This window comes from Rutilus rutilus, assembly GCF_951802725.1.
Source record: "Rutilus rutilus genome assembly, chromosome: 11".
Taxonomy (NCBI): domain Eukaryota; kingdom Metazoa; phylum Chordata; class Actinopteri; order Cypriniformes; family Leuciscidae; genus Rutilus; species Rutilus rutilus.
The window spans coordinates 4,969,788-4,993,330 of NC_140216.1; the positions used below are offsets into that span (position 1 = coordinate 4,969,788).

The 23,543-nt window shown below is 37.9% G+C and overlaps 1 protein-coding gene across 2 annotated transcripts in view; it reads left to right on the plus strand.

Moving 5' to 3' along the window:
- The window catches only part of calcr (calcitonin receptor), a 52,019-nt gene extending 29,947 nt beyond the window's left edge, over positions 1-22,072 (plus strand). For both annotated transcript variants that reach the window (XM_084422603.1, XM_084422602.1), the window contains 12 exons: positions 411-514; positions 2,507-2,675; positions 2,790-2,900; positions 4,302-4,414; positions 5,893-5,984; positions 10,958-11,084; positions 14,161-14,314; positions 15,407-15,467; positions 15,567-15,633; positions 15,979-16,197; positions 16,285-16,326; positions 21,158-22,072. In XM_084422603.1, the coding sequence (XP_084278729.1) occupies positions 411-514; positions 2,507-2,675; positions 2,790-2,900; positions 4,302-4,414; positions 5,893-5,984; positions 10,958-11,084; positions 14,161-14,314; positions 15,407-15,467; positions 15,567-15,633; positions 15,979-16,197; positions 16,285-16,326; positions 21,158-21,379 (1,481 nt within the window). In that variant the 3' untranslated portion in view covers positions 21,380-22,072. The remainder of the gene's footprint in view (positions 1-410; positions 515-2,506; positions 2,676-2,789; positions 2,901-4,301; positions 4,415-5,892; positions 5,985-10,957; positions 11,085-14,160; positions 14,315-15,406; positions 15,468-15,566; positions 15,634-15,978; positions 16,198-16,284; positions 16,327-21,157) is intronic.
- The last annotated feature ends 1,471 nt before the right edge of the window (positions 22,073-23,543 follow it).

Here is a 23,543-nt window from a genome sequence, read left to right on the forward strand (position 1 = left end):
GAAGCTCAACACACGAGAATGAACCTCATTGGTTCTCGCACGTCAAGCGAACATGCTTGAGCTTCCGTTTACCACAACTGATGCGTGAGCTACAATTCATGTTCACCAATGAGGTGAGAACCAGGCCTGTTATAAACCTCAAATTCATTAAAAAGTGTACCATCCAAGAAGCAATAGAAGATGTTTCGGCGCAGTTGGCGATCACACTACATGCATACCGTGCCCGAGCCCAATCAATCCGTGCCCGAGCCGACCTCTTCAAGCGGGATAGAGCACGAAATGGAGCGAACACACAAGTCAAGCAAACCAGACTTTGGGGGGTTAAAGATACTCCGGCACGGTTCAGATCGTGTAATGTGAGTACATCTTTAAGCTTAAGTCATTACACTAAACTTTCCTTTTCCCTGCAGAAAAAGTAACCAAATACTGTGATGAATCTGGCAACTGGGTACACAGTTCATCCCTCAATAAGACCTGGTCCCACTGTCTCACATTCTCAAAGGAAAAAATTAAGGTAAAATATTGCCCTCTAATATAGCACACTAAAAATTGGTTTAAATGGCATAAGCAGATTTAAACATAAGACTGCACAATTGCTTAAAACCTTTGATCAATAAGTGTCACTGTCACCAAATTCAGGGCATTGTATCAATGATTTTAAGAATCATGTCAGTACACCGAAGAGTTGCTGAGATACAGTCTTGGATATGCCTATTAGTCCTTTTCATTTTGAATTTGTTTTGAAAAACATTTAATAGCTTGTGACATGCATAGTTCTTGATTATGACAGACTTAGGGAACACCTGATGAAAATTTTAGGTTAAAAAATGTGCACATGCAATATGGCCATCTCTGGAAAGAGTGGGATCATTGCATTCTGTAAGACCAAAACAATCTAAATACAGTAAAGTCAAGTCCAAATTTATAACAATTTATTAGCAAATTAATCAATTATCATGATATGATTTTGACCTCTAGATGGTGCTTTCCCGAGGTAATTGTTTCTATAGCCCAAAATGTTACGAAGACAGAACTTCCCCTCCTGTTTGGCATGTTTGCAGTCAAATTTGTCTCACACACACACACACACAAAATTGTTTGGTTTATCAGAAAGCTTTAACAACTTTTGACAAAAATGATCTGAAAATTATTTAAAGGAGCTGTATGTAAGAAATGTATTTCAATTAATCATAAAATGGCCCTGATATGTCACTAGACATTAAGAAATCATGTTCATTTCAAATACTTATATCACTGACAACAGTAGTCCGGCCAGGATATTGTCACTTAAAAAGTGAAGTTGCAGCCCTCAACTGATGTTGATGTTGTCATGTTGTGTTTTGGCCTGAAGCCCCACCCTCCACCTATCTACCAATCACGAAGTCAGTAGTGTTTCGGCATCGGGGTTGCCAGCTCTGCTCTAGTTACCACAGCTACGTAGCAGCATATGTTCCTGCTGGATCCTGCAGCCTATCTGGCAACCTCGAGTCAGGGGGGAGGGGGAGGGGATACACTGCTCTACAGTAATTTGAAAGTGATTGCAGTACCAGTTTTGGCCACAATCTTACATACGGCTCCTTTAAGACAAATTTAGTGAAGATATGATATTTAGGAGGAAGTTAGGGGTAAGCAAGATTTAAAAAATAATTAATTAATACCTTTATTCAGTAAAGACATTTATAACGTATATAATACGTAATTATAAAGTTTTTTATTTAAAATAAATGTTGTTTGTTAAAACTTTATATTAATCAAAGAAACATTAAAAAAATATATTAAATAATTACAAAATCTAAAAATATTAAGCGGCACAACTGTTTTCAACATTGATAATAATCAGAAATGCTTCTTGAGCAGCAAATCATCATATTAGAATGATTTCTGAAGGATCATGTGACACTGAAGACTGGAGTAATGATGCTGAAAATTCAGCTTTGACATCACAGGAATAAATTACATTTTAAAATATAGTAATAAAACAAACAATTATTTTAATTTGTTATGATATTTCACAATATTATGTTTTTTCCTGTTTTTTTTTTTTTATTTTAATTTTTTTTTTATGAAATGAATGTAGCCTTGGTAAGCATAAGAGACTTCTTTCAAAAACGTTAAGAAAAAATCCCACCGACCCCAATCTTTTGACTGGTAGTGTATGTTTTCAATAGAGATGTAAATATCTTGTCGAGAAATCAAAACCATTGGGCACATTGAACGTTTGATCAAAAGTTATAAGCAAAAAGAAAGCAGTGCAACTTTGAATGGTTAGTGAGGTTAGAGAGATTTGAAGGGACCCAAAATTGCCATGAATGATCAGACTCTCCCCAACTAGAGAGCTAAATTTCACAACTTCTTTTTATATATCTATATAGACTCCTCCATAAACTCCCAGCATGAAGAAAGAGAAAGAACACATACTTCAGTTCTTGGCCCCTAATTATCCAATAGGTCTAAAATCAGATACTTCTTTTATCTGTAATCTCAAAACGAATGCTTTCTTCTTCAGACGTTACCAGTTCATGGCTTTTTAGAGACAGAGACGGAGATGGATCCTACAGCTGAGAGTCAGGTCAGCCCTGTAGTGACTCAGAAAGCGGAGGAGAGGAAGAAGATCATCGATGGTCAATATAAATGCTTTGAGAAAATGAACAGAGACCAGCCATATAACAAATCAGGTGCGAAAACAGAGAGCCTCAGAAGAGGTTTTAGATTGAATCATCAGAAACTCTTAGTGCAAAGAGCAATTGCACGGAGGAATTGGATTTGATTGTTTGTGTGCTTGTCTTTAGGTCCATACTGTAACCGCACATGGGATGGATGGTTGTGCTGGGACGACACTCCAGCAGGAACGTACACTTCTCAGTACTGCCCCAATTACTTCCCTGACTTTGACTCCACTGGTACAGTTCTTTCACTTTTTGTTGATCTATTTTATAACCAGGGATTGACATTATTTAAACACTGGTGTGTAACACAGTCACTTAGGCGGGTTGAATTTTATATATAATATAATATATACATTATATAATTTATATTTACAATATAATAAAATTGTTCAATTTAAAGGGTTAGTTCACCCAAAAATGAAAATTCTGTCAGTAATTACTCACCCTCATGTAGTTCAAACCCCGTAAGACTTTCGTTCATCTTCAGAATACAAATGAAGATATTTTTGATTAAATCTGAGAGCTGTCTCACTCCTCCATAGGCTTCTCCGTTATTGAAATTTGCCAGCCCAGAAAAGTTAGTAAAGACAATGTTTAAAATAGTCCAAGTGACTACAGTGGCTCAACCTTAAGTTTATCAAGCGATGAGAATACTTTTTGTGCGCAAAAAAAACTAAAATAATTACTTTATTCAACTATTAATTTTCTTCTATGTGTGCCTCTGAGTGAGTTCACGTAGTGTTACACTACGTGAACTCACTCAGAGGCCCACACAGAAGAAAATGAATGGAGGAAGCCTATGGAGGAGTGAGACAGCTCTCAGATTTAATCAAAAATATCTTCATTTGTATTCTGAAGATGAACGAAAGTCTTACGGGGTTGGAACAACATGAGGGAGAGTAATTACTGACAGAATTTTCTTATTTTGGGTGAACTAACCCTTTAAGTCTTTTAAAAAGGCATCTGAAATGTAGTGTTGTCAAAATTATAGATTTTTTTTGATGCATATCGATACTGAAATAACTGAAACACTAATTTGCTGCGCTTTCTCGTCTCTCTGACAGCAAGTTGACACACAAACCCTCCTCCCCTCACTTACCCGTTTCATTTTGACTAAATTGAGTTATTTTTTCCTGCTTATTGTGCTTAAACAGTCAAATACACACAAAATAATATCAAAATCCCCGTCTTTGCATTCACATAAACACAGTCAGTTATGTTTTAAGTGAACGTAAACAGTTGAGAAAGAAAACACGTGTAACAGCATAATGGAAAGTGACAGCCGCCTAACATACCTGGTGCCAAATTATGAGATAATATTAAAAAAATATATATGGCAGTTTTTCCCCATGGTATCGATGTCAAAATTGTGGCCAGTGAAAATGCTGAGTGGCTCATAACTTTGGAAAACCACTAGCCACAGTGGCTGGTGAGCAAAAAAGTTAATGTCAAGCCCTGCAGAAAAGCATTCTAGGTCATGATCCTGAAGCAAAACCAGTTTAGTGCCTGTGCAAGTCTACACCAGCCCAATTCTTGAAGCATTTCGAAAGCTTTGAGCCTTGGTTACTTTAAAAGCTAAAGTATAATGGCTTTTGTCATGCACTTATCTCACGTCTTTTTCCCCTGTTCATTTAGAAAAAGTCACCAAATATTGTGATGAGACTGGAAACTGGTTCAGACACCCTGAAACAAACAGGACTTGGTCCAACTACACCCTTTGCATTGCTCATACCAAGGACAAGCTCAAGGTAGGAGGATGGGACATCCTTAAATTCTGCACTTGTCTTGAAGGAAAATGTTATTGGTATGAATATTTCTGAATTAAAGGGTCAGATGTTATGAAAGAAACTCTTACAGTGCACATCCTAGCTAACAAAAATATATATTTCGCTATTGTTCCCATTAAGTTACGAAAAATTGTTCTCAGAACGTTCAAAACTTTCACATTTTAAAATGTTTTAAAAACTTTTTTTTCCCTTAGTTATATGAATGTTAAGGGAACATTCCATTTGATCATTTTGCAAAAGTACATTCAAAAGTAAAATTCCTATAATGTTTGGAAAATTTCAGTTTCACATAACCAAGAAAAAAAAAAAAAAAACTTTTTAAAAATATATAAAAATTCATAATTTTAAACATTCAGAAATAATATTTTCAGAACTTAACGGGGACATTAGGAAAACGTTCTTAGAACATATTTGTGTTAACTGGGATGTTAGATGTACAAATTATATCCAGAATATCCATATAGCAGATAGTTTACTAGCTGTTGGTTTTCTAAAACGTGTATATAAATATTGCAAAAGAAAAGAAAACAAGACAAATAATTAGCAGATCAACATACCAGGATATCGTAAAAAAGCAGAAATATGATAGATACAGGTCTGATACAGTTTACTGAAGCTGTTACTGAAGGCAATGTTGGATTTGAGTGTTTCTTTCAGACTCAGTGGCAGTGAAGCGTAATGTCGACACAAGGCAGTTTCAGTTTAACTTAACAGCTTTTCTGGGGGACAGCGGCTCTGAAAATTATTCATAACATAATGGTTTCAGAGCCATACAACTGCTGCTTTACAAAGTGAGGGATAGAGAGAAAATGTCAGCTCACGCAAACTCAAATAAAGTCTGTGCACTTCACTCCATCACACCAGATGGAGTTCATAAAAAAGGCATAGAAAATTGGGATATGCACTTTCAATGCTACTTTTATGCTTTCTTACTACTTTGAGATTTTATCCTTGTTGCATGAAACTTACTGCTAAATAACACATATAATAATAAAAAAAATCATATAAGCATATTTTTCATGTTATGTTTAATACCTCAAAATATACTTAATATTGAAGTTTAAGGTTGATACTTTGTGAATTGTTGTAATCCTATGAGAACTGATTATTAACAGAATATCAGTGTGATAACACATTTTAAATACCGTCCATAAATAATTTTAAATTGCATACAGTTTGTCCTTTCAGAGACTGAAATCTTATATGATATATATATTTTTAATAGATGCAATCTGTTAAATCTGTTAAATGCAATCTGTCTCCACTTTTCTTAATAATAATATTAAGACTACTTTATTGAATAATAAATTGCAATAATACATTTGAATATAAAAGGTGAATTTACATTAGGGTCTCTTGAACTCTTGAAAAAAATGAAACCAGTAAAGTGAACCTCATGAGAACGTGGTTTGACCATGACATTATTTGTCTCATTTCAGATGGCGTTCATTTTGTATTACATGGCGATTGTGGGTCATGCTCTTTCTATAGTGTCCCTTCTCATCTCACTGGCCATATTCTTTTATTTCAGGTGAGTTTCCATCTCCTCTTGACTGTCTCCACCCTTACGAGTTGAAGAAGGCCAGAAATATCTGCTGCGTAGCTGCAGTTACTTCAGTAAACCTCTCGATGACGGGTCTCTCAGTTGTTCACTTGTTTTTGGCAGGGCTGTGTGTTGTCTACTCTCGAACATTACTCAGAGCTGTTGACGGTGACGGTGTGGAGGTAGAGTGCTGCGGTGGCGTCTGAGATTTATTTAATTGACAGAGTCCGCGTTTAAGCTTTTCAAAGAGAGATTTACCAAGAGGCTTTCGGTTACCCCATTTATCACAGTGGTCAATTCAAACTGAATAGAAAAGATGGATAGGCGTTCCCGTCAGCATGGCCACGCGGAAATGCAGTCTGAACCCTGAAGTTAAATGCATTAACCCTTGAATTATATTCAACTCTGGATCAGGCTTTTACTTCCACAAAGTCAGGAAAATTGGCCTTTTCTCTGAGCTTATTGGCTGAATTACCATATACAGTGCTTTGTGAATACATCAAAATCTAAACCACCCACCTTATTTGACTGAATTGCAAATCATACACTGAAATGCAATTTACGTTTGTATTCAAACTGAAATCCAAATGGAATTATTTCAATATGATATTGTTTTGGTGAAGAAAAAAAATAACAAAAAAAAAAGACAGTAATTGCTATTTTGGAATCATATCATTTCATACTGATGAAAAACAGTTATACTAACAAGTCTGGAATAATTGATGACGGCCATTAAATTATTAGAAAAATAATGCACATTTTATACTACCGCTTATACTACAGTTACCACACCCCAAAACATTGTTCAGATGATGTATTTCAAGACATCTTTCATGTTTTTGTCCTTGAAACGCTCTATTTTCTCACTCGTCTAATCCCAGGCTTCCGTTGCTAATTCCAAAACGTAATTTTTGAGCTAGTAATGGAGACTTGAGCCACTGATAGCAGACTAATTGCACACCTTAGAACTTTTGTCAACCAATCAGATTCAAGCATTCAGCAGCCCCTTAGTATACCAGGGCCGGTACGTTTCGGCAGGTTGAACACTGATAAGCGCTGCTTTTAATCGCCCTCGTTCGTGTTTGTTTGAGCGCTCTCTGAGCTAAAAAGGTTTCTATTTACAGTGTGTTTTTACAAGCTTTGAGCATTGTAGCCAATCACAATCATATCTGTTGAGTGCATGAACGCAATGGCCAATCAGAGGTGCTTGTCAGTAAGAAAACCCACAAGGTTTTGTTTGCTCGTGATAATCCTTTCATTTTAACATACTAAGTGTAAACACAATGTAAATAAGAGATTCATTGTACAATTAAGACAATTAAGAAAATCGGTTTTCACCAATTTTTCCCAGATATTAAAGCATTTTCCCATGATCTGGTATCGGTTTTGTAATATCGGATGAGATATTGAGAACGGGACAATAAATATTGTGTTTGGATGTCTCAGTCTCAATCTGGAAGGGGAAGTTAAACCAGACCACCCAATCACTGTCTAGAAAAGGTGGTCCCTAAAAACCTAACGCATAAACAAAGAAAGAAAAATCAGCAGAACTCGGACCTTCTGTTAAAATGAAAAGGAAAAATGTATGGTGCAAAAAGCAGGAAAATTCTACTGGAGAACCTGCTTTAATTGCCTGAAAGTTTATCTTTCAGTAGGAGAATGAACCCAACTACAGTTTCTTTACAAACAGTTTTAATGGTTGAGTTGGACTGGATTGTGAAATAAAAGCAGCCAACAGTTGTTCAGCATAAATGAGAAATGATAATACAGTTTAAAAAGCGAGCATACGTCTTATAAAGTTGCTTGAGAGAATGTCCAGAGAGTCGGAATCTAAACAGAGCGTGACAACGAAAAGATAACGTCCCAAAAAAAAAGCAGAACTATCTTTGTTTTTTATTTCCTATATGTTCATTTGTTTTGTGTGTCAAAACTATTTAAAGGTGCAGTTGAGTATACTTTTGTCAGTCACGAATCGCAGTTGAAATAAAAACATCACAGAACAGTGTAGTATTTGTGATTCAGCTCAATGAGCGTGCATGTTTTTATGGACGTTTAAATGATTTAGTGATCCTTCTGTCATTACCATTAACAAATGAACTTTTAATAGGACCCGACTGTTTGCACTCTACTTTCAAGCTGAAAGAGAAAGGTCATTTGGCTCTGGCATCGCAAAAAACGATAGTTTCTCATCATTGTGTTTTATTGAGTGCAAATCCTTGGTGTCCATTTATCTGGCAGAGCTGCACTAAGCTCTGAGCCAAATGACGAGTATTTGTCAGGTTTTGTGTGTCATTTCATGCTGACTTGGTTTCCTCCGTATGTCTGTGTCCCCCTAGGGTAAACTTAATTTCATGGGTAATTAAATGTAGGAGCCAAAGAGTCATATATACATTAAACGCCACATAAACTTTTGGGTTGTACGTCACATAGTATGACAGTTGTATCCAGCAAGTAAGCTTACAATCTTATTATCATTTTTTCAGTACACGGACTTTCTCTCTCTCTCTCTCTCTCAATCTTTCCATGATTGCTTAATGTACTCTTTAGATTGATTATTATTTAGAGGATTAAAAGCATATTTCTATTAAGACCTAATTTCAACATTAGCACTCAATAAATCCTTTTTTTGTTTTTGTTTTTAAAGAAATTACAGTCTGTTGTTAGGACATTTCATTTTTGATTATGGCATTATCGCATGTTTCATATCCCTGCAAATGTAGCCTAAAATTACTGGGGAAAAAGGAAAGCATTATTTAAAGAACATTTGGATGTCTTTGGCGGATCTGATCAACAGGTCTTGCAACTTTTTGGAAATATCACTGGGCCAGCTCATTTATTCGCAATTGTTAATATTTTTATTGTGTCAGTTGTGATGTTCAGCTGGTTTGGTACACTATCTGGAAGTGTAACGTAGCAACGCTTGTTTTTAGGGTGCGATGGTGATATTTACAGTCCGATCTTCTGAGATGTCAAAGTCTTAATGTCGTCTTATTGAGTCCAGATGTGGTGCTCAAAGAGGTACGTGTCAGCATACAGCTGCACTAAGCTTTAATTTATGCCCCACCGAATAATGCCAGAAATTTTTGGTTAGGAATATGGGAAATAGCTTTGGAAAATGAGCTCAGCTTTCACTCCCATCCCAGCTTTGCACTCAGCTGATCTCTGCTGGCAATTTTAGGTTAAACTGAGTAAAATCATGTGAGTAGCATGACTTTCTTAATTTGGAGATTGTGATGACATTTGCTGATGCAGGTGTGAACTTGTTTTACGTCCCAAATTTGGCATATTTAACAACTCCTGACCAACAACAAAACAACATTTACTCAGAAATACCCTTTTTCCTCCTCTAGATTTCTATCTTCTAAGATTTCTATTTAAAATAAATGATGTTCATTTGAACTTTCTATTCATCAGAAAAAAAAAAACCTGAAAAAAGCATCACGGTTTCCATAAAAATATTAAGCAGCACAACTGTTTTTAACATTGATAATACGAATTTTTAATTGAGCAGCAAATCAGCACACTGGAATGATTTCTGAAGGATCATGTGACACTGAAGACTGGAGTAATGATGCAGAAAATTCAGCTTTCCATCACACAAATTTTGTACATTTTTTAATATATTAAAATAGAAAACAGGTTTTTGAAATTTAAATTAAAATGTCACAATATTAATGTTTTTACTGTATATTAGATCAAATAAATGCAGCCTTGGAGAGCAGAAGAGACTTCTTTCAAAACATAAAAAAATCTTACTGATCCAAAAATTTTGAAAGGTATTGTAGTGTATGTATTTCTGAAGATCACTGTTCCATAAAGGGATACTCCACTTTTTTTGGAAATAGGCTCATTTTACAACTCCCCCAGAGTTAAACAGTTGAGTTTTACCGTTTTCGAATCCATTCAGCCGAGTTTCCGATATTCAGAAGAATATCAGTAACCAGACAGTTTCTGGTCTCACTGACTTCCATAGTATATATTTTTTTCCTACTATGGAAGTCAATGAGACCAGAAACTGTCTGGTTACTGATATTCTTCTGAATATCGGAAACTCGGCTGAATGGATTTGAAAACGGTAAAACTCAACTGTTTAACTCTGGGGGAGTTGTAAAATGAGCCTATTTCCAAAAAAAAAGTGGAGTATCCCTTTAACCTTCTAGGGCCTTCATGAATAATCCCAACCAATTTCAACCAATAAGCAAGTACTGTTAAAAACAGGCAAGCATCTCACAATCACATTTTTTAAAATGAGGCTGCTCAGGCCTCAGGTGGCACAAACTTGATGTTCTGTTTATGTCATTAAATGGGTCGCATCATGAGGAATCCAATTTCCCTTTATCTTTCGAGATATAAAGAGTTCACTGTTCTACTAAAACATACTGTAACATTCAGTACTTCACCAGCCCAAAAGAGATCCATTTATTGAAACTGGGCTAAAAAAAACCCCATTCTAAATATGAAATCCTCGAGTTCCTGATATTACCGTATGACCACCTACATTTGCACATCAGTGATGCCTGCCAACTCACATGGTGAGATCATATAGAGGAAACTGGGAAATCATTCGCTGTTTCTGGCTGCGTGTAGCATCTACTTTTCTGCATATCTGACAGTCTTTGTAAGGAGGGGACAGGCAGAAACTATATTGAGCCTGCTGTGAAGAGGTGCATGGAATTGGCATGAATGAATGGTCTGATTTATGAATTATTTATTCACCTGTGATTTGTTGCGCAAATCTTGGAAATGCTGAAAAAAGCTCAGTGCTTGAGATTAGTAAAAATTCTAATCTGTCAGAAGCAGATTGATATATATATATATTTGTATGTATCTTAACTATCCCAAAAAAAAGTTTTCGTTTCCATCCTGAAATGAACTGTCAAACTGAATTACTCTGCAAAAAGTCACACAACTGCCTCTGTCATGAATGATCCGTGATTAATATTTCTTTATCTCCCATCCAGGAGTCTGAGCTGTCAGAGAATCACTCTACACAAGAACTTATTCTTCTCGTATGTGCTCAACTCAGCCTGCACCATCGTCAACCTCGTAACTGTGGTCAACAACCCCAAAGTGGTGCAGAGGAATCCGGTGCGTGACTCCACAATGCTCACATCATCAATAGGGCTTTTCACACTGCGTTCTAAACCCCGCTTTCTAAAAGGAACATTTCACACTTGTAAATTAGAAGCGGGGGTAGCACAGCTTTTTACCCGGGGTTATGAAATACGATTAGCACTGCTTTTACGCTGTTAACCCTGCATTGTGGTGCTAAACGTGTACAGTTGAAACGATGCCGTGTTAGAACGTTACGGCTAGATGCTTAGCAACAGACAACCGATCGTTTGCCTCATATTCACGTGCTTTGTGTAGTCACAGAAATGCAGTGTCATGCGTGTTGTACATCCTAAAAAATGCTGGGTTGTTTCAACCCATGTTTGGGTCAAATATGGACAAACCCAACCGTTGGGTTTAAAAATGATGTTTTCCATAATTGACCCCAAAAATGGGTTGAAACAACCCAGCATTTTTTAGTGTATAAACACAGTTGGTTTGAGGGGGAAAACGTCAAATGCTCACAGAAAACTGGAGTGAAGAAGAGACTGTTTCACTCTAACCTGTATAGTTTGAAACATTCATTCAGTATAAACTTAATTGTACAGTCGGCAATATATACTGTATTCCATTTACCCGGGGTTTAGAATGACCCAGGGTTAACTATTTCAAGTGTGAAAAACCCTATTGTTACTATTACCTTATTGTACTGCTTTCTGTTTCTAAAAAAGGAGGAAAAAAGGCTGATCCAAATATTAGATCAGAAGTGTTGTCAAATTGTTGTTTCATTTAGACCTTCAAAGTACAAAGCACATATTCCACCATAGATATTCTATATTTGTGATGTGTAAGATTTTACACTTAAGAAGAAACACATATTTAGTACACCATAAAAGGTTATATTGTTTTATTCACATTGTATTTTCATTGCATGAGACCTTTTCATGGAATATGATCTTGTCAGGTTTTGCTCTCTGTGGAGGAATGCATAAATCTGCCACATTGGATTGTACTGCGTGATCTAAGAGGTGTGGTGAGGAGATGCGTTTCAAGAAAAATATTCACTTTCAGCTACTGTACCTAATGTGATCGAGGAGAATTGCCCATTTTTTTTCCTGATGTACCAATATTATGAGAAAAAACAGGTAAAAAGTGAGACTAAACTGAGTTTGCACCCTGCTGAAATGGATTGGATGAGTGGATTTTGAGGTTCTGAAAGGACTGGAGTGCAGCGGAGGTGTAGTTTTGGAGTTTCAGAAAGATCATAATCATTTTTTCTTACTGGCATGAAAAAATTGGCTTGTCTGAGAGATGCATTATTGCATTCACCAGGCTCCTTCGTTTAAAAAACAAACGCTGCTGTGCCTGTAAAAGTACCTTTCTTGCTTATGCTTTCTCAAAATGATGTCTGTTTTTTTGGGGGCCAGTGTAATGCAGTGTGATGTCTTAAAATGTGCATTCTTTCGGGGGTGTGGGTGCATTCTCTATGTTTAATTTACGATATCCTTGTTCAGCCTGAAGAACAAGCTCCTTCTGTTTTTCCTTCCAACTCCAGAGAGTCGAGCCGCGGTCAGTGCAGAATGCATTTCCAGCCTCAAGGAGAAGAGGTCACAGATAGGTTTAGTTTAGACTTAAACCCTGTGTTTCTGACATAAGCTGTGCTTAGTCTGACTAGAATGCCATTACATGTCAAGGACATCTGAATTTAAAGTAAAAAAAGCCTTGACTTCTAAAGGAAAGTTGTGTGTGGGGAATAACATGTGTGAGGACTTGCTGCCAGTTGCGTGGGTGTAGCAGGCAGAAGAGAGCGATGCCATTGACATATGGTAAAAAGTTAATCTGGATGACTGACGTGTTGTTGGGAGGTGTGTGTGTGATCCAGCTCAGCGGATTGAGAATAGACACTTTGCCAGCATTTTCTAATTAAAACTGCACACATGGTCTTACAAAGCAGCCAGGCAACTAAAAAATTCAGAGGAAGGGATCGTCCAGGCCATGTTAAAGATCAAAAATTGGTATTCTAAAGGTTTTTTTAAACACTTCATCCCAGTTTAATTTGCAAGATCAACTATAAGTACTTAATTTCCAGTAAAAACTGGCTCAACCAATAGCGCGAGCTTGAGGCGGGACTATCGACCAATAACAGATTCTGAAACCTGTTTGAAAACGAACTAATTTAATTTAAGGGTACACTTTATTTCGACAGTCCACTTTAGACATTATAACTTTGCAACTACATGTCACCTAGTCTCGTGTAGCCAGACCTTCAGACCGATGGTAGAAGGTCTGGACTCCATAGGTCTGCTTTCACTGGCAGTCTGATTGACATGTAAAGCAACCAATCACAGTTAGTTTTGTTCAGCGTCATTTGTAGGGGTGTGAAAATGTAAAGTCGGTGTCCCTACAATAACAGGCCGCCTTTTAAAACTCTTAGAGGTTAAAGAGTGTATGCCATGAACTTCACATACTTTTGAAAATCCAGTGTTCAATTGATCCTGATAAGGGCTCATTGTAACAGTTGTAAACGCAAAGGCTTTCTTTTTCCATGAGGGGGTTTGGCACCACTATAGCCAGACCGTTAAAGAACGCAACACACACGTCTCAACCAATAACCAGAATCCAACCAATAATACAATTAAACTCAATATATAATCATGCATAAGTAGGATTGCAAAGTTAAGTTGTGCATCCAAACAAACTTTTGATGTAAATCCATCTGTCACTAATTTGGCTAATACGAAAACAATATTTGGATCAGTGTTTGTTTAATATGTTAGGCTGTTAAATCACATTTCTGCTGTTGGTTAATTATGAGTTGTCCTAATCAGCCTATACCCTGTATATAATTTTGCATATTGCAGTGCCTATGCAATTCATGACATTTATTTTATTAAAAATAAATGTTACCAACCACCTGAGCCACTGCAGTAGATAACTGGCAAAGCATTAATTCTTAACTAGCTAGACCAGAACCAAACCAGTTGGCTTGGACATAGTCATTTATGCTGGTATAGGCTGGTCTTTTCAGCAGGGCTGTCCTGTTCGATTTTGCCTGAATTGTGAAACTTAAAGCACCCGTCTACTTCATTCTCTCACTTTTCTCCCTCTGCAGGTTGGCTGCAAGGTGCTGCACTTCTTCCACATGTACATGCTGGGCTGTAACTATTTCTGGATGCTCTGCGAGGGGATTTACCTGCACACGCTGATTGTGGTGGCCGTATTTGCAGAGGAGCAGCATCTGCACTGGTATTATCTTCTGGGCTGGGGTGAGTCTGTCTCTGCCAGCTCAGCTCCCCATGTCTGAACGCAGTTCCCAGCTTTGCTTTCCCATCTGTCAGCCAACTCTAAATTGTAAATATGAACGCCCTTTCTATTTCCTAAGCACAGAGTTTATCGTGACCTGTTTTCAAAGGCAGCTGTTTCATCGGTCTTTGCGGCATTATTTGCTCGTGGTCATGTCCTCTTGCTCCATAAACAGAAAACACTGTCGCCGACACAAACACAGACGAAAGACAGGCGAATCAGCCAATCCACAGTTAGGACACAATGTGCTGGATAGTTGTGGATGTTTGGGGTCGTAGTTTATTTCACATTCGGATGTACTTTACTGTTCCCACGGACAGTTTTATTAGGACGGTTTATTGAAGATCAGGGCTTAACTATCTTGTTTCGACCTGTTCTCTGTGTTAGCAATGACATGGGTTAGGAAGTAGCTAACATATGGACAAAATTGTGGAGCATTATTAAACTGCATTGTGAATTTTGGAGCATTATTAAAGATTGTGCGATAACCCTGTGTCGGATCATCCATTTCCAAAGGGAGAAAAGACAGCCCTCGACCATCTGCAGAGAATCTACCTTGTGGCTTTTCAAGCTGTCCTGAGGATATTCAAAGCCGCTGTTAAAATGATCATCATTACAGGAATATGTCACCCAAAAATTTGTAATTGTTTCCTCATCCTCTTGTTGTTTTACCCTAGATGACTTGCGTTTTACTGTGAAAAACAAATTTCCAAGAATTTCCAAGCCATACCTTCCCATATAATTGAAGTGAATGAGAGGAACATAGTTCATATGATCTGTGCATTATTATTTTATAACTTTGGGTGAGAAACAGGCTGAAATGTAAGTCATTATTTACTGATAATCGTCCCCTCATCATGCATCAAAGACTACTGTGTATTTAGCCTATAAATGCTGAGCCTGTAAAGCGCTATGATTTCAAATACTTCAATAAATCAAGTTACGCATTTCACGTGATCATGGCTCACCGTCTAATAACAGTTACAGCGTTATCATTCATTTTGCATTAGAGGGATAATATTTTGTGACTTATGTCTCAATTCTCCTTTCAACAGGATTCCCCTTGGTGCCTGCATCCATCCATGCTGTGGCGAGAAAGAAATACTTTGATGACAAGTGAGTAATGTTCAGTGCTTTTCAGCAGTAAATACAGAAGACAGGCCAGATTCAGTGGACAGTGGGTCTGATATGAGATTTATAATATTTTTCCACAAGCTGCTGGATGAGTGTGGAGACCCATCTGCTGTACGTGGTTCACGGCCCCATTATGGCAGCTTTATTAGTGAGTCCATTTATTTATTATCTATTATATTGAGCTTTGCATATATTCACACGGTATTTACCACAAATCTATCTCTGAGTAATCCATTTTAATTATGAAAAAAACTTGAGAATGCTTAATTTTGAGGAAAAGTTTGAATGCAATGTTATGTTCTTAGTGCCGCAAATGACAAATATTGCGTTTAACATCTCATTAGATCGTAAAAATTGGATTATTGAGTCAATGACTTCACTGTGTTCATTCACAGCTTAATTGTGGTAACTCTGTGAAATTAAAATCTAAATAGAGCATGTTAGTTAAAGACTGTTTGGGGTTCATTTTTACATATATCTTTTTATGTTGTAGGTCAATTTATTCTTTCTGCTGAACATAGTACGGGTCTTAGTGACCAAACTGAGAGATACACACCGAGCTGAGTCTAACATGTATATGAAGGCGGTGAGAGCCACCCTGATTCTGGTGCCCTTATTGGGCATTCAGTTCGTCATCTTCCCTTGGCGGCCAGAAAACCGCTTGGCAGGAGAGATATATGATTACATCATGCACATATTAATGCATTACCAGGTAACTCAGACTGAATGCTAACTCTTTTTACTTGTGGAAGACACCTACAAATAATTGTTAATGCTTCTATATTTTCTGTTTTGCAAGGGATTGCTGGTGGCAACCATATTCTGTTTTTTCAACGGAGAGGTAAGCAGACTGAGCAGATTAATATCATTATAAAGGGGTATTTCACCCCATAATGCTAATTCTGGCATTGGTTACGCACCCTCATGTAGTAAGGTTTTTATTTTATTTTAATATTTTCCATGCAACATCATAAAACCCCCACAAAAGTGGTCGATACAAATTTTTGGCAATGGATAATTCACATTTCAAACCTAAAAATAGAGCGGCAAGTTGTATTGTAAAAAGCCATTGGTTTACTGCGTTAGATTAAACTGGGAAGGGTCATAGCACTTGCATATTGTTGTCCTATTGTTAGTTTAACTGCTTCTGTTGTTCTCATTTGTAAGTCGCTTTGGATAAAAGCATCTGCTAAATGAATAAATGTAATTTGCCAATGTGAATGGAGAATGACATTTCAACTGGCTCAGGATCCGGATGATGAAGACGAGAGAGTGCGTCTGCCTTACAATTCTTGCTTCCAGGTCGGTAGGTGACCACAAAGTCGAATCTCGTGAAAAATAGAGCCCATCTGGCTTGACGAGGGTTGAGTCGTTTAGCTTCTCTTAAATACTAAAGATTTCTGTGGTCCGTGATGACTTCAAATTGGTGAGTTGCTCCCTCCAGCCAGTGTCTGCATTCTTCTAGAGCGAGCTTTATGGCGAGGAGCTCACGATTCCCAATGTCGTAATTCTGCTCCGCCAGGGACAGCTTCTTAGAGTAGAAGGCACATGGATGGAGGCGTAGGGGATCACCCTGGTGGATACATCGACCTCGACGACAAACGCTAGTTCAGGGTTCGGATGGCGGAGGACTGGAGCGGAGACAAATGCTGTCTTAAGGTCTTTGAAGGAGATGAGGGCAAGAGGTGTCCAGGACAGAGACTTGGGCCGGTTTTTCAGGAGAGAGTTGAGAGGTGAACTGATTAAGCTGTAATTATTGAAGAAACGATGGTAAAAATTGGCAAAGCCCAGGAACCTTTGCAACTCTTTAATGATGGTGGGTTGTGGCCAGTTCTGGATGGATTCCACCTTCCTCTGGTCCATTTGTATGCCATGTTGGTCGATGATGTACCCCAGGAAGTGAACGGAGGAAGTGTGGAACTCGCATTTCTCTAATTTGAGGCAGAGTTGGTGATCCTGAAGATGCTGGAGAACTCGTTTTACATGTTGATGATGTTACGAGTAAATCAGAATATCGTCTATGTAGACGACGACAAACTGGTTGAGAAAGTCTCTAAATACCTCGTTCATGTAGTTCTGGAAGACGGCAGGTGAGTTGGACAGCCCATCTGGCATGGCCTTATAATCATAGTGCCCTGAGGGGGTCACGAAGGCGATCTTCTACTCGTCTTCCCTCGGGTAAGGTCGACCCACGTAGCAGGTCGATGGCGCAGTCCCATGGCCGTTGTTGTGGTAGTTGGGTTGCCAATCGCTTGCTGAACACCTGGTATTCAGGGGATCTCCTCTTTGCATTCCGTCTCTCGGCTTTCGATGGAGGTTGAACATTGTGAGATGACAGGGTTCGGATCGGAACTAGGTTGAAGAGGGACAGAACAGGTCTTGACGATTGCAGACTGGAGGATCTCCCTTGAATTCCAGTCCACACGTGGCTCATGTTGTTGCATCCACGGGAGTCCCAGGATGATGTTAGCGGTAGATCATTCCAGCACCATAAACGAGATTTCCTCCGTGTGCAGACATCCTATGCGGAGCATCTGGGTGGGGGAGAAATGACAGATGTGACCACGGCCCAGTGGTTTCCAGGATGGAATGAATCTCTAGGTTTTGGGGACTACGTTTCCTCTTAACGTTGAGCCTTTGGAGGAGGTTGAAAGATATGAAGTTCCCCGCTGAGCCGGAGTCAATGAGGGCTTGTGCTAAAAACAGCAAAAGGATCCGTGCTCGTCTGCTCTCGGTGCTCTGCGTGGTGGGTCTGGTCTTCTGTCACGACACAGAAGGGAACAGACGGTGGATGTGCAGGCTTGATATGGTGAGGCTGATGAGGGTGAACAGGTGCAGGTGATTAAAATTCCGGTGATGATGAACGAGTGGGCGGATCTGGTGCTGATGACTGAGTGGATGGTGTGGGTTTGAAAATCAGGTTTTTAAAAAGATTAAGTTAAATTAACTCAAAGAGATTATGTAAACGACATCAATCAGCACTCTCTTTCTCTATATATAATTGCCTAATTTTAAGATTTATTTATTTGAATTGCATATAATATTTGTACATATAATATTACACAGTTTTAACATAAAGAAACTAATAAACTTAATGTGTTGCATATTTTCAGTCATACATTAAACAGGTAAGAAGCAGGCAAGATTTCTGTAATAGTACTAATAAACTGAATGTGTTTAAAAACACAATTACCAGATTTATATATTATCATCAATAAATACACTTTCTTTCATTCTCATACATTTTAATTCAATGAATATAGCTTGCTCACAGATAGCCATATTTTAAATGTTCATACTTACTTAATAAATCTAATTGATTACACAAAGAACACATTTATGCTGATTCCAAGCTATTTAAATAAATGCATTTTGAAATATGATTGATTAAAAAACAAATAGATGCAAATAGTTAATAATAAACTAATCTTGACTGACAGTATGACTGACAAATATGCATCACATTAGGTTTAGTTTGTTTATGTTAAAACTGTGCAATCCAAATGGATGGATTTTATGTGCAATTCAAATACATAATAAATGTTAAAGTCGGATCATAAAACAGAAGTTGCGATAGTCTTTTCTTCCCTATTGTGACGTATATTTGTTTGAAACGGCTTCTCGGACAAGAAAAAATGTAGGACGGGACTTGATTTAGTCTATTGGGAATTGATTGGATGGTTGTGGTTTGCTATTGGTCAATCTCATGTGAGTGACAGGTTGCCCCGCCCCTACGTCAGTAAACACATCATCAGAGAAGAGGGCACGAGAAATAACAATGTGCCTGGATAAATCTTCTATAACAAATACTGCAATATTCCATAAATAAAATAAGAATTGTCCATTTTGATTTCATGGCTACTTTAAATTTAGGCCTAAATATTTTTTGCTGTTGAATTATAACTTTCTCAAGGGCCGGTCGTAGTCACAAAGGATGGAGGCGTTTCTCGTGTCATGTGTTTACACATTCACTGAACATCTATTTGAAAGCCAGACGTGTTCTTGAAGCGTCTCTTGAAGTGAAAGGGGTACATGAAAAGGGTATTAATTGGCAGTAAATACCAACAGCCACGTCAAAACGCATTTACCAGACTTGAGGAAAACACACTTAAAGCACTTATGCATGACAAAACCAAAACAATGAAGACACAGTTTCATTAGAATACTCAGCATGAGGTTCCTGGCACGAACTTGAATGGAATGAATTAGCGCCTTTCATCCGCCTATGTGTAAGTCATGTTTTAAACATGCTGAATTATTTCTGGGCCTGGAAAATGGGTCAATTATTAGCTTATGCATGAGCAGCCATCTCGCATCAGCATCAGCGCGTCTACAAACAATTTGGATGTGTCCTAAGCACAGATCCTGTTTCAGGACAATAAAAGGAGCACTGACACAGAATAACATTTTCTTTGTGGTGGTGTTTGTTTACCTCAGCGTAATGATTCGTTCTAGTCTAATGTCCTTCCCCTGTGCCCCCGTCTGCTCATGATTTGTGCCTGATCCAATATCCCTCTTTGTTATGTGTTAAAAGTACAGAGCGTTGTAATTGGCACATCAAAATCAGTTATGCTAATAATACAGTAATATAATTCCCACATGCTGATGGAGGTTAAAACAAAAACTTAATTAATACTAAAGTTATGGTCAAAGCATAGTTATGTCAAATTAACATTTTTCATTAAAGTGGACCTATTTTGCCCTTTTACAAAGTCTTGATTTTGTTTTTGGACTCCACTAGAATAGGTTTTCATGCTTGAATTTTCACATATTCTCCATTGTTGCAGCTCCTCTCTTCCCAGTCGTCTGTCAGTATCGCTCTGTTTAGTTCCTGTCTCTATGAAGCCCCTCCTTCTGAAAAGCACAGTGTGCTCTGATTGGTCGGCTGGACCAGTGTGTTGTGATTGGTCAACCGCTTGAAGAGTGTCACGGAAATGTCCCGCCCCTTACCATAACCACAAGTTTTAACATACACTACTAACTCAACCAGGCCTCACTCCATTTGCATATGCCTTGGGTGGGAATTATTTAAATGAGGAATATTGTGACGTGTTTGTTCCCAGAAGAAAACTCAAGACTGCTATCGAGGGTTTCAGGGAGTTCAGAAACAGTGACACTGATATAGAGAATATGACTTTTTGCTTTGTAACTTTGCAGACCTTTTTCGTGCTCAAACAGCAAAATTACACACTAAAGAAAGTTGGAAGTGGAAAAAACAACAAAGAAAAGAATAAATAAAAGTGCAGTTTAAAGTAACTTTGATGCAGTGCAATGCAGCTTGTCAAATCACAATTTGCCCTGACAAGGCTCTGGGACACCAGATGTTACCGGATAAAAACAGATGTTAAACTGAAACCTGCTACCTGAAATGGCTAAACATTAAATTCAACAGCTATTTGTATAGGTGTTTAATAATTTAATATAGTTGTTTAAAGACTGATCACAGACTGTGTTTGACTCAAGTTCATCTTTAAAGATAGGGTCCTACCCTAACCCTATAGTAAGTACATGTAGTTGCTTAATATTACTCAGTACTTAAATATATAATAACATTGTAACAATGAAACCTTTTTTTTTTTTAATGAATACTTTTATTCAGCAAGAATGCATAAATCAAAAGCGACAGTGAAAAGAGTATTTTGCTTGTCTGATTCTGACATGTTTCACTGCAGGTCCAGGGCGCTCTGAAACGGCAGTGGATGCAATACAAAGCCCAGTGGGGTCAGCGTCGACGCGAGCACTGCTCCATGGGATCCACCTCCTACACCGCTACCTCCATCACCGAGGTGCCCGCTTTCATGTTCCATCACGACTGCAACAGTGAACACTTGAACGGCAAACAAACAGAAGACTCGGAGCTAGTGGCCCTCAAGACGGGCGAGACGTACGCATGAACGTTCGGAGAAAAAGACAATACTGGCAAAGAAGTGATTCAGTCAAGCTGGAGACTGGAGACTCCTTTACAGCAAAGCAACATTGACTGAATGTTCGCAAACTCTCCCATCTCAGACAGCACTTAAAGAGTCGACAACAGAGCATCCGAAGCCTGTGTGTTGGCACCATTGAAACTCTACTGCTCTGCTTCTGCGAGTTGAAACGCAAAGGAAGCGAAGAAATACAGACACGGGCCGCATTTCTTAAAATATGTCATATTAAAGCTGCTAGATTCAGGCTCCCTTCACATCCTTTTCAGGCCCGTGGCCACAAACAAAAAAGGTTCTTCGCAAAAAAAACAAAGGATGTGTCGATTTGTGGGACAGTCTAAAGCTACTGGGAAACGATCCTCTAGAGGACAGGCTACTCTCTGAACAAAGGAAAGTTCCTCTGTGCCTGAATCCTGTCACTGAAACGTCGAAAGAGGTTACAAGGATCTGTCCGACGGTCACGTCGCGTTTGAAAATAGCTTTTTATCTGTCTTGCGAGAGTCCTGACTGCTTTATTGTTTTTGCAGCTGGGCTTTTCTGCCTCGTCTTTGTTTTGCGAAAGGGGGGTGTGGAGGGAAAAGATGAACAACATGGACAATTTTAGGACTGCTTGAAAGTCAGTTCATAAACCTGTGCGTTGATATGCATAGACATGTATTCTGTAAACAAAAACAAAACAAAAAAGAGACAAAAATATATATATATATATTTAATAAGCTCCCGTGCTTCAGAGTGTAGATTGTATTTATCTGTCTGATTTTTGAGGCATATTTTCAGTGTTTTGGAGTGCTACTTCGCCAGTAAGTGCATTTCCTCTCCGCAACCAAAATCCACTGCTCATGAATGCACCAAATTCACTTCACGTTTTCAACTAGTGATCAATAATACACCTTTCTTCGCTTGCCTTTATTGGACCACAAATTACTTGTGGGACTGACTGAATTAGGCTGAAAATAAGAAATCAGCACATTAGATGTATACTGATTAAAATAAATTAAGCTATATATATACACATATAAATACTGCACATATACATATGTATGTATGTGTATATATATATCAGCATGGATGCATTAAATTGATCAAAAATGACAGTGAAGCATTTTACATGGTTACAAAAGATTTATATTTCAAATAAATGCTGCTCTATTAGACTTTCTATTTATCAATGTGAATTTCACATGTTTATCAAATGTGAAATCTGAAGGATCATGTGACACTGAAGAGAGGAGTAATGATGCTGAAAATTCATTTTTGCTATTACAGGAATATATATACTTTTAAAATATACATTACAATAAAAAGACAGCTATTTTAAATTGTAATCATTTTCAAAAAAATTTCAGTTTTATTGTATTTTTGATCTAGAAAAATGCAGCCTTGTTGAGGGAGAGCTTTCATAAACATTCAAAACTCCAAAAAGTTGAACTGGTAATGATACATAAACATACATATAGGTGTGAAAACGTTAGTAAAATCTAAGCGACACATCTTGTTGTTATGACTGAAGAAAAATACTTTTCTGAAACGAAATGTCGAGCATCACCCCCACATATGTAAGAGTGTGAAGACTGAACAACAGCGAGGACGAGACGCTCTCGGCTCACATGGCGAGCATGTGATGACAGGCAGCTGTCACAGCGTTAGCATCGCCTGTCACGAGAATACAGGAACAACTCACACAGATACTACACGGACATGTGCAACTACAATGAAAATGATCTTTATAAATATATCAATTACTGCTAAATGAGAATCAAATACCTTATCGTTAAAATACCACATGCAAAAATCCATTCAAAGGTACACTATGTAACTTTTTGTTCAAAATTAACAAATCAGTCAATACACCATCAATCGTTCTTTCGAAACGTGTTTTTGTCTTACCCTGATTCACTAGCCAATGGTAAGCCTGTTATACATGGTTTAGTTGACGGCAGAGGTTATTTTTAACGACGAGCTAGAAAGGTTGACGTGGAGCAACTAAATCTCGATAGAGCTCGTAATAAAACAAGAACCAACATTGGCTTGGCTTTTCAGAGATTTCTTTTTTGAGAACTTGGGAGTTTGAAATGTTGTAAAAGCAACAAGGAGGTTGTGTTGTATTTACTCAACAGGTAAGCTATTTTATTGA